General features: G+C 50.6%; 1 protein-coding gene across 1 annotated transcript; it reads right to left on the bottom strand.

Moving 5' to 3' along the window:
* Positions 1–8289: 8289 nt before the first annotated feature.
* On the bottom strand, positions 8290–8940 carry IUM83_15452 (Serine protease family S01A; the record flags this gene model as incomplete). Its single annotated transcript, XM_067940268.1, has 1 exon — positions 8290–8940. One exon carries the CDS (start codon positions 8938–8940, stop codon positions 8290–8292), a length of 651 nt encoding a protein of 216 aa, XP_067780210.1.
* Positions 8941–12224: the final 3284 nt, after the last annotated feature.

Genomic DNA, 12224 nt, shown 5'->3' with positions numbered 1-12224 from the left:
CCGGTCTTGAAGTGGTGTTGCCAACTCCACGATGCCTTAAACGGTGAGAAGCCGGCTGCTGCGGCGGCCTCGTGCGTTTGAAGAGGTGTGAGGATGCGAACCGCCCACAATTGGCCCGGGTCAACCGGGCGACAGCGACCCGAACTTGGTTCGGAGCGTCGCGGTGAAGGAATGCACGCGACTGTGCGTGGCGACCAGGGTTCGGTAGTAGACCCTGGAATAGTAGCGTTAGTAGTGCTATGCTATAGTACTGGTGGTTTGGCCGATTAGGAGTGTTAATTGAATAGTAGAGAGAAAAATATCATTAGTAGTACTAGTTAGCACTACTATAGTTCCCCTAACCTCAACCCATGTGAGATATGCGAAGGGCGCGAAAATTAGTGGCTTCGCGGCCTCCCCCACTCGCTCCGTCGCTCATTTCTCGTTTTGCGGCTCAAGCAACACACGCATGAAGTGCGGTAAGATTGACTGTCATTGGAGCGAGACAGCGAAGACATCTCCTGGCTCTGTTTGTGACATCACTTGTGCAGCAATGAGCTCTGCACGAAGCCAGATGTCGACCTCTCAAAACGGTAACAATGCTGTGGTGATATCGACGCGTATGATCTGTTTCCCCTAACACTTTCTGAATGCAGTTTCTGTGGTCGTTTGTGTGTGAGCAGATTCTTCGATACTGGCAGTGATTCCCAGGAGCTCATGCCAAGCAGCACATCCGGTATCTCGTGTTCAAGCGACGCCACCGTGATAGATCTCGCGCAAGGAGACGCTGAGAACGAAGAAGCATTGACGGGTGACATTCAAAATCACATCGTTCACAAATCGCCTAAGAAAGGGACTGATTCGGTTTGGAGTGTGCTACACCGCTTAGAGAAGCCTACGCCTATAGGGGCAAGACGTTCACGCACATTTGCCTGCTGTGTGCGAAGACGAAGACATGGCAAGAGTCGGCATGCCGTGGAAGAGAGTATAGCGGGTGCGACTCTAAATGCAAAGGCAGATGCACTGCTGGATGCGTGGTTCAGCGATCGAGTAGAGTGGGATGAAGTGTCCAAAGGGCAGTATCCAAGCAAAGACGAATATCAGCGGGTGCTATCCAAGCTGAGTGTGCGAGATAGGAAGCGAAACGTCCGGGTGTGGAACGTTAAGCAGTTGTGTGGAAGCATTGATGTGTGCCGTTGGTTCGCCGAGGTAGGCGAAAAAAATGTCCGTCTATTGCTAAACTCGCTCGTGTCTGGCTACGGCGGGCTTGCTCGACTGCGTTTCAAGAACGCGTTTTCTCGACAGGACTCTTCATTACGAGGCCACTAAGGACAAGGACTGACAACGAGCAAGCGCAACGGCAACTAATATTGCGCCACAACCTTCAGGAACTGAGGCGCATGGAGGAAAGCAAGCGAAAGTTGTGGTAGACGTCAAAGTGGGTACACAGTGCTAATTAGTAATGATAATTAGTAGTGATGCTACTGACACCAAAGCCGTTCTACTATAGTAGTAGTAGTGATATTGGATCAGAGTCCGTTAGTAGTAGTACTATCACTACTAACCCAAAATTCTCACTACTACCGAACGCTGGTGGCGACATACACTTTCCTCGGTGAAGCGAGCAGGAGCCTCGGCGGTCCTAATAAAATCCCGGCCGAGGATTCGCATTCATCACGTACCATTATTTTGGTACAGTCGGGCTTCGTGGTGTAGCCCTGGTCGTACACCGGGATACTCGTCTGCGTGCCAGAAGGGGAGATTAACTCAACACAGTTCTTCGTGTGAGCGACAGTCCCTCTTCGCCGAGCCAATGCGCGGCACGGCCCCCTCGATTCACCGTCCAGGGTGGTCACTTCGGCACATGAAGATATCTCTTGGTGGTCCGTTCGTTAATGACTGTGTGCGCGCTGCAGAACCACACCGTACCATGAACACTTTGCGTAATTACATTTTTACGTGTTTTTACAGAGACTATTTATTGGTTTTATAGGCATAATAATTTTAGTACATGTGCTTGTGTGTCACACCAATTGGTCGGAAAGGTCGACGGTCGGATGTTTTTTGGTATGGCATACAGCAGCGATATAACCAATCAGAGCCCGCGCGGGGAGGACCTTCGTGCACCCTAAATTAGCACATGAGACAACGCAGAATATTTTCGGTCTTTATTCAACGCCTAAGTACGGATTCCTATTTTTTACTTAGTCACCTAACCCTCTGTCTTACCTTCATTTTGAGCTACCAACCGACCCCATACGACCTGCGTGTCGGGCAGGGTGCCGTTTGGCGCGAAGCGAGCATGCCCAAAATTCAAAGTATGTTTTGTTGCTTTTACGGTGATTAAGGTGTTTTTTACGCGTAGATTCCGATTCTACACACCATTTGATTGAAAACGAGCTAGGATCACCTCAAAACTAAAATTATGTGCTGAAAAACCACAGTGAAAAAATCCGTAATGTGGTGCACACATAACACAATTGTGGCGTTACGACTGGAATTGTTTTGCCTTAAACATTTCCGACGAGGAACTAAGGGTCATTTATCGCGCTTCTCTTCTTTCGTGGCTCAACTGTCTTGGGAACAGGTCGCTTCTTATTCTGCGTGGTCTTCTGGCGGAGAGATCGCTTGGTGGCCGCAATATCAGCCTGGTCTTCAGCGTCACGAATAATGTAGAGTGGATCGTCGCGTAGGTCTGGTGTACACATTGGATAATTTCCTTGTAGATATCGTGTACTTTTTTTTATTGAGAGTAGACTGATCAAGCTTCTCAACGCTAGACCAGAGCTCGCCGACTTCTTCACTGCTGAGTTCTTTGGTAACATCTTGCCTTGCTAATGCCTGCAAATCTGGCTCGCTGTTTGGTCGTTTCTGGCATTTGACCACTCCCGGTTCCTCTGTATTCATATCAGTTATCAGGTAGGCCTGAATGCTATGCACCTTTCTATATCGTTTTTCTAGCGTCCCTTTGAACTCCTGAAAGGTGTGGTGAGAGCCTTCATGGTTGATGCAGTGATTGCCTGTTGCTGATTTTCTAACCACCCTTTCAACGTCGTTCATTACCCACTTGTCCCGCTTGGCGTAGTGACGTTTGATGTAGACAAAGTGGCGGTCGTAATGGTTTTTGGTATGCCCCTTGAGAAGAGCCGCACTCTGGAGGGCGTCGGTGTGAATTAAAACGACCAGGAATTGTAGTGCGTGATTGGTTTTGGCCTGCCCACCGCAATGTCCTAATACGGATGTCAGGAGAGATTCGCTCCATCACAGTTCGAAACGCAGACAAGGAGGGTTCTTTGATTGTGACGCGCGCGCCCGGTGCCCACTTGATGTACCAATTGTGCATCATACTCCACGTGAAGTAGGACGGGAGCAACCGGTACGCCTTTGTTGTATAGTAGCACAGTAGGGCACCCTCCTTCGTCTTCTGGTGCCGAAATCGAACCGCACGACTTCACCATTAGTCCAGTAAAGAAGGGTTTCAAAGCTTCTACGTCATCATATTTGGCGTTCTTGCTTTCGGCGTTTTCATAGGGTGGGGTGGCGAACTTACCCTTAGCTACCTGGCTGCGATAATAGTCGAAAAGGTTACATCCAGTCTTAACGCCGGGCGCAAAACCAAAACAGCGTTAACGCGTTACCTTGTGAGCGTATCGTTGCCGACATTATAGGCAGTCTGGAACACCAGAGGAGGAGCTGGATTTAGTTCGTTGGATAACTTAGCTTCATGAAGCGAATGTGCCCGTCAAGCCCACTGTGGTGATGTAAATCCACTGAAATCCTCGCTACCGTTCGATGCGAGGTTCACTAACAACGCCCGCCTTCCCAATAGGATCAACGGGTGTTGGATCAGTACTTGAAGACCAGGAACGATCCCTTACACCGGGTGGTTGCAAGCACTTCTGTGCGGCAAGGTTATCTTCGGTCAACCCAGAACCTGCACCACTTAGCCACGAGCGAGGGCTAGGATGCAATATAGCGCTCTCGCGCAACCCCGTGCAGTCCCTCAGAATAAAGTGTACCGGCTGGTAAGGCCTAATACAGGGGTGACCGAGGGAATCCTCGGTCTGTAGGTAAATACACTCGAGGACACTCACGTCCCACAAATATATAGTGAACCACTATATAAAGTCGCTCCAGCCTCCGGCCACACCAACTCTTGGCCTGGCCTAGGCGAACTCTCGGCCAGGTAACCTTAAGTCCCCCAACAGGCGTCCCCACGCAGCCGAGCGTGTCCAGGCACTACAATAAGCTAGCTACACTTACCGTCGGACTTGACACTTGTTGACTTTGGGGGAAGACTGCTCTTTATTTTCTGAGTATTCAGTGGTCCTGAGGACCTCTACGCGTCATCTCATGGCTAGTCCTATGTCTCTATACAATTATCTAATATAAACGAGTCTCAACGAGACAACCTCGGACTTATCAGATGGTGACCGAGACTTCGCGAATAAGTTGAGGTGTGCTAACCCCTTCTAAAGTAGCTCAACGGAAGAGCTCCCGAAATGGTGGATGTGGGTTCGATTCCCACCTTTGCATATTTTATGAATGCGTTGAAGAGCGCTTGACGCTTTATGATATTTGAATTGATAGTGGCAGCGGTAAATGTGATAAATCTAATTATCTTTCGGTATGAAAGCGATTGTTGTTTGCATGTTACTTATCGTTTTAACTGAGCTGGTACTTTGCTGTGCACGCACCTCGGGTACGGTTGTCGGAGGTGTATTTACAGACTAACTACTTCTGGTACGTCTTGCGTGTATCCGGGAGCACGGTCGCGGATTGCAGTGGTATGAATCAGACGCTGGTGGCGCTCAGCCTTCGCGTTCAGGTCGCCTGAGCGATGGAGTGCACCTTGGTGCTTGAGAACAGCGCCGGATCCACACGAGGCGAGAAAACGCAGGTCGGCTTCTTCCGCGCGCGTGCCCAAGTCCAGAACGCGGTCGCGGAAGTCCAGTGCGGTCGAGTCCAACACGAATCTGTCCTCCAAAAAGAACTTCATGAAAGCCACCAGCAGTTTCGCGTCGGATTTCTGCTGCTTGGAAATCGGCGGCTGTCACATCCGCGGCTCCTGCGCATATCATGTGAACCACGTTGCGTGCAGGTGAGTTGCTGACGCGCGACACGGTTTCTTCTTTGGCTTGCTCACGTCTGCATATGTGCTTTCGGGCTTGTTTCGCTTGGACAGGATCGCGGTATAGCTTAGCCTTAAACGCATCCATGCGTGCGTCTTGCCGTTGCGAGTGCTCGATAAAGTGGTTAATGACACCGGTTTGGTGTCGGATGATCTTCTGTGCTTCGGTCTCCTCGATTGGGTTGTTAGCTTGGTTGTGTTGTTGCTTGGTTGTGTTATCTTTGTTGCCACAGCTCGCGGGCCGGGTTGTCAATTGAGCCGACCAGGCGAGGAGATCCGCGATAGAGCTGCCGCTGTGAAGAACGCATGCTTCGACTCGCTTGATCGTCGGAGCTTCTGGATTGTGTTCCTTCAGCCCAGGATAGTGTGGAAGCACACAGGCGGTAAGTGCATCGAGGACGAGCTGATTGATGCTTTGACTTGCAGTTTCAAGGTCTTGGTAAGTCGCAAACAGAAGCCGCTGAGCCAAGTCGATCTTCGTGCGTGTCAGAGAGTCGAACGCTTTCAGTTGCTGGAGCGACATATTTGCGTCCCGTCCTGGCCGCTGAGTATCTTGCTGACCTTGTGGTCTTGTTTGCTGGTATTGAAGATGTGGTTAAACCCCATGTTTGTTGTTGTCATGTTCCAGGCGTCGCGGTCGAAGATCCAGTAAGCTGTCAAACTCCTGGAGGCGTTCGCGTGCTGTGTCCCGCCCCGGCGAAACGAGTGCGAAGTTAAGGCAGCAACCACGCCGGCGGGTTTGGCGAAGCGGTCGAGGACGCGGTTGACGTGGGTGTAGATGGTCGGGGTTGTGTCCAGGCCGGCGGTCTTCGGTGCGGCAAGTCCAAGCGTCGTTGTTGGATGGACCAGCACCTCCAAGAGCGGTACGTCTGGAGACAGTTCGATGGCGATCAGGCTTGGTTGTTGAGGCAAGTTGTCGATGGCGTCAGGCGATGGTGCAGCCTGGATGAGGAGCGCCAGGGTCATGGCCAGCAGCGGGCACGTGCTGTAATCCGGGTCGGGAAACAGCGAGTGGCCCTGCTCTTCGTGCGTATGCAAAGAAGGAAAAGCAAGTCACCAGCGTCTACCGACACGTTCGGTTTGCGGAGAAGCGCGAGGTCGGATGCGCGGCCAACCAGGTACCACAATAGGCAGAGTAAGGCAGCGTCTTGGTAGTCGCTTGAACAACTTGCATAAACATACAAATACACAAGCATTCCTTTCAGATCGCTCTTTGATCAGGGTGGTGTATTAGCGATAAAACCAGCACCATCTCTCTTCATGCAAAAGTTGTCAAGGGTTTTCCCATATTAAGCAACCGTGCCTCAAATTTAGGACGGTGCTGAGGGAATTGTTCGAGTAACCATAGTTTAGCTTGCTGGTAGTATTGCATCGAAGTGTTTCGAGCCAACGGTTCGCCTTTTTTGTCCTCGGTAAATGCAAGATACATGCCAAACTTATCCATTACGGATACAAAACATTTCCAGTATCATCACGCTCGATACAAGTACGCACATATGCATCACTTTACATTCTCAGACCTCAGGAACTTCTGAAATGTTGCGACAGCCGTCGTCTTGGCGCGCTTAGTGTTGCTGGGCTCGAGTTCTTCTAACCCCATGCTTCCCGTCGAATAAAAGCAAAATATGCAAGTGATACGTAGCTGACTTAATATTTGAATGCCAATACACATATTTTCCAAGGTGGAATACCTGATACGTCGGAATGGCTGGCTTACAGGACTTACCTAACCCTATTGATTTATATTGGCTATTTGGGGTGATTCCTCTAAAATGACTGGACAATTATTCTCACAGTGGACATCACTGGCTGTTTATATACAGTCAAACCTGTTTATATGATCCTCCCTATTTGAGCCTTACCATTTATTTGATGCAAGCTTTGTTGCTACCAAATATTTTACTTAGTTTTTGTATACCCGCTGTTTATATGTATACAAGGCATATGAGTCACATGTTGGAGGACCAAATTAGGTCTAACCTGTTTATTTGATTCTCACTGTTCACGACCACACACTCTTCAATGCCCCCACTGCTCAACGCCCAACGCCCAACGCAAGCCCCCTTTCCTCGCAATGTCTCCTCGCACCTGTTACAAATTGCTGGGTTAAAACTCGCATTTTGGGCGGAACGATGCTGGGAAGGGTCCGCGCTGACACGAATTATATTGAGGCGGTATGATGGAGGAGTTGACAGCGATTTTATCGAAGTGGGAGGGCGCTGTGAGCGCTAGTGAGTATCTGGCAGCGGACGAGGACGTGCCTGCGCACGAGCCAGATGTGACAGTGGACGAAGCAGCAGGAAGTGATGCAGTTTCGCAGGACGAGCAGGAGGAGGAGGAGGAGGACCAGGAACCCACAATTCAACCTGCCATCGCTCTGAGACACTGCATGGAGCTGTCTGCATTTCTGCTTCAATGCGGAGAGCAGACTGATAGAGAACGAAGAACTTTACAAGACCGTTACCGCTTTGGTTCGAGAGACTACGGTGAAGGCAAAGCGGCAGCGAATTATGCGCGATTTCTTTACGTGCACCACATAATTGTTTTTAACTGAGTCCATTTTATATGAGTCATTGTTGTAGATGGCCACCAACGGGGCCTCATATAAACAGGTTTGACTGTACATACAAACGTTGGGTGTAGTCAGATAGATTGCCATATTCATCCATAACATATACGTGGTGATAACGTAGGTTAGTCGGTATTAATACCTACGAAAGCAAAGGAATCACCGATACGTGTGTGGTGTGTTTTATATTTTGCTCACAAATTAGTATAAGTGAGACTATATTTGAACACAGAGCAATTATAGTATACAAATTACAGAGGCTTTGTTTGTTCTATACAAATACATAGTACCGTACCTCACAAATGAAATGCTTAACAACTAACTTGCCATTTCCTCAATTCTTTCTGAAAAAATGCTATTTTTTAACACCAAGAAAGCGGTTCGAAACCAAGTCTAACAATACTAGTAGTAGTAGTAGGTTTTGTACGCAGTTACAAGCTTACTTCCTCAATGCGAGGTACACTGTTTTGGTAATAACACCTCAAACAGTAATTAGTGTCGCTAGAATGCGGTGAGACTAATTACGGTTTCAACGCTAGTTTTGGCGAGGCGTGGACATGAGCGCAACTCGGATGTATACATGAATCCTGTGTTTTGGTTCGGGAATGTCTTACTTCAGCTTGCTGGTCGTGGGCTCACTCTGCTCGCTCTGGTGAGCGACGTCGTCAGGCGCCGACTCAGACTCTGATCCCAACGTCGAAGCCGACTCGTCCTCGACGGAAGTTTGCTGGTATGGCGAATCCTCCGAGTCCTCCACAACCGGAGCCTTGGTAGCCGTCGTGGCCTTAGTAGCCTTGGTGGTCTTGCCCTTCACCAGGACAGGGTCTTCGCTGCCAGAGTCCTCAGAGGCGCTACTCGACTCGCTGCCGATGTCTGAGGCACTGCCCAAGTCGGAACCACTGCCGAACAGCCACGACAGGTCAACGGCGCTGCCACTGCCCTCAAAGTACTTAAGCAACCAGGCTGGAATTTCGCCACTGCCGCTGGCAGCCTCCTCATCGCTGCCATCGCTGCCGCTCTCGGAGCCGTCCTCGACAACGGGTGTCTTGGTGGCCTTAGTTGCTGGCTTCTTGGTCGCCTTTGTCGCCGGGGTCTTCGTGTCTTCCGCTGATCCCGACTCGGACGCTTCCTTGGTCGTGGCATCCGACGACGAGCCCTCCGCAGACAACGGAAGCGATACCTCCATTGAACCGGAGGACGACGAGGTCACGTTGAACTTGCTGCCATCGCCGCCAGCCAGAATGTCCTTGATGTAGTCCATGACGTATGTCAGACGAGTGTAGATACCAGCCTGTTCACCGCACTTGCTGCCCCAGCTCACGCAACCGATAATGATTTCGTCATCGACGAGAAGAGGGCCACCAGAATCGCCGTTGCACGTGTCCTCACCTTCGCCGGTTCCAGCACACAGCATGCCCTCCGTGACACGGCCAACGTACTTCTTAAACTTGGCGCACTCAGCATTCGAGATGACCGGGATGGTAAGCTGCTTCAGGATAGGGCTGCCCAGTTCGCCACTAGTCTCAGTCTTTCCCCAGCCAAGGACAGTGCCCATAGTGCCGACCTTGTTGTCGGAGCCGTCGGCAGCGCAGAGCTTCGCCATTTTGCGCTTCACCGGCTTCTTCAGCTTCAGCAGACCCACATCGTACAGGTGCTGCTTCTTCTTGTATAGCGGGTGGCGGAAGCCTTCAATAATCGGCACCGTCAGCCCGGAACCATCACTTTCGTTCGTGCCGAAGGTGACGGTCATGTCTATCTCGTCGGTCTTGATGCAGTGACCAGCCGTAAGGACGTACTGGGGCGCGATCAGCGTGCCACCGCACATGTTCATATCCCAGAACGCATCGCGAATACTAACGAGGAACGGGTACTTTGCGATGTTCGCCTCGGACCCGCCGTAGATGCGGTTTTCTTCGTTGGTGGTCAGACCGGTGCTCTCAACTTTAGTAGTGTCCTCCTTTGCGACGTCAGAAAAAGAGTAACCGTGCGTGAACGTCGACAACGACACCAGTGTTGTAGCGAGGGCGCCAACATACACGACCTTCATCCTTCAGGAAAATGTAGACCCCAGTCTCCCTTTGAACACCGTACCAGTCTATCGAGGAAAAGCCGAAATGACCAGCAGATTGTCCGCGTTGGTGACCACATCGCAATCGGCTATCCGTCAAGCCGGAAGCACGGGAGAGCGCTGTGGCGCTAGCTAATATGAGCAAGAGCATTCGTCGGGATCGGTGGGTGGGGACAAGAAGCGTACTTTTGAGCAAACAGAGACGCCTTCGTGCCACCGGCTAGCCGATCCCAGCCCAGGCACTGCCAGGCAGTCCCGGAGAACAGCAGGTTTCATCACATCGCAGGAGTAAGATGAAGATGGGAACAGTTGTGCCGCGTGCCGTATGTCAATAGCATGTTGCTGCTCCGTAACATCCGTCAATATGTAAACCCGTTTCGCATGCTGGGCTTCCAACTGTGAAGTCAATGCAGCTCCCAGTTTCGCGCTCAAATGTTCAGGTTGTGCACTCGGCAATGTACTGTACACTGTCTCTTTGTCAACGGCGCGGCTTGCAGTAAACTGGAAGAGTTTCCAGTCCGCCTTTAAAAGGATCCGTCTCAGCTTGCGTGTTCGTACGCGCACGCATGCTCGGTTTGATTGAACGTCCACAACTTCCGCTTATTCAGGTCAACACGATGGAAAGATCACTGTGTAGATGTTAGTACGTAGTAGCTACACAGCCATCTTACAATATGCGGATAGTGTACATGTAGTTGCTTCTCACGCTCCGACAACCATTCCTTTTAGTTAGGTAGTTTCGTCAATACATGCAGTTCCACGAAATGGGTACCCCACTTTACTCACAACTTGTCCTAGACACCTTCACTTGGACCAGGGCCTGAGGGCACACGTTCTTCACGCCTGAGCCTCAGGCTCACTGAGCTTGGTCCAAGTGAAACGAGGTTTTTTTTTTTGTGAATAGTTGAGATTCTTGGTCACGACTGGCACAAGTGCTGTGGCTGGTCCAAGTGTGCACCGCAAACCACCACGGCTACCATCCATTGTGCCGCCCTGAGCTTTGTACATTATCGTCAAGGCGACACCCTTGATTAGCTTGTGCTTGGCGTTGGGGGCGGGATGGCGAGTGGTTACACTGTAGATTGCTCTGTACATGAACAGAAATGAAGCCTTGCTACACCACAGCTTCTTGTGCCAGTGTGTATGTTTGGCACGCAAAGTTTGCTCGAAGGTCGTCGAGCTAAATGTTGAGGTGTACGTTAAATCCCACGAAGGCTGCACTGGTCCGCAACCGAGGTGGTAGCAGCAGCGGCACAGGTAATAACAATTGCACATATTGCAGCAGTTTCACTATCCATATTGCTAGCACAAAAATTCTCTGGCTGGCAATCGTCGTGTTGGCGTTCCAGGAAGTTGTGTTCTTGGTCCAAATGAGTACAGTGTACCAAAACTGTTAGCCAATTGAAAGGCTTGCAATTGCCCAGCTTGGAACACGTTCTTCACTTGGACCAGGGCCTCAACGGACGATTCTGGCAGGTCTCGGTCGCGAATTCATATCTAACGCCGTCGTCGAACACTGCATCCTCTGCTAGGTCCACTGAAGCCATTAGGTGAAAGCTGGGAAATAGGTTCAGGTGCTTCTGTTAGCGTTATAGTCTGCGTCGACAACCCACTGCTAAGCCTGACGAAGGGATGGATGCCTCAGCTGCGGGGGTATCCTTCGCAACACCTTTTGCATTAGATTTAGTAGCCTTCATATCCTTTGCAGCTGATGGCCCAGGAAGCACCAACTGTGTAAGGGAGTCCCTTAACGCTATGTTCCTTAAAGGGACATAGCGTTGAATGCACTTGCTGGGAAAATGATGTCGGTGCTCCCATTCAAAACGCCACGGATGTAGTTCATCACGTATGTTGACCGAGTGTAGACAGACACCCGCCTTCGCTCCACACTTTCCTCCCCAACTCACAAGGCCCACTACCACATTATTGGCCAGGAGTGGGCCGCCAGAATCGCCATTGCATGAATCCCTACCTTCACCGCTTCCAGCACACATCATTTCCTGCGTGATACGATTGCCATATTCCTTGTTGCATTCTGGGTTTGATATGATTACCACGATCACTTCCTGAAGTGTAAAGCTTCCCACGCGATCTTCCGTCAGCCCCACCCGAGGACCGTGGCCACTGTACCAACCTTATTGTCGGAACCATTACGTGCACACAGTGGTGCTACCTTCTGAGTCGAGGGATTCTTGACTCAAGACTCAAGACTCTTGAGCTTCAGCAACCCGACGTCGTACAAGTGTTTCCCGTTATTGTACAAGGGGTGACGAAATCTCATAGCCACTTTAACCAACTCGCTGCAACCAGAACCTGCGCCCGATCCAAACTCTGATCCGAGAGAAGCGTATATTTGTCCCTTGTCTGTCTTGATGCAGTGTCCAGCCGTGGGAATGTCTGCAGCGCAATCAGCGTGCCACCACAGAAGGTTTTCCCGTGAGGATCGAAGCGCAGACTTGCGATGAATGGATATTGGT

This window comes from Phytophthora cinnamomi, assembly GCF_018691715.1.
Source record: "Phytophthora cinnamomi strain GKB4 chromosome Unknown Contig128, whole genome shotgun sequence".
Taxonomy (NCBI): domain Eukaryota; phylum Oomycota; class Peronosporomycetes; order Peronosporales; family Peronosporaceae; genus Phytophthora; species Phytophthora cinnamomi.
This window is presented reverse-complemented; position numbering and strand designations above follow the sequence as displayed.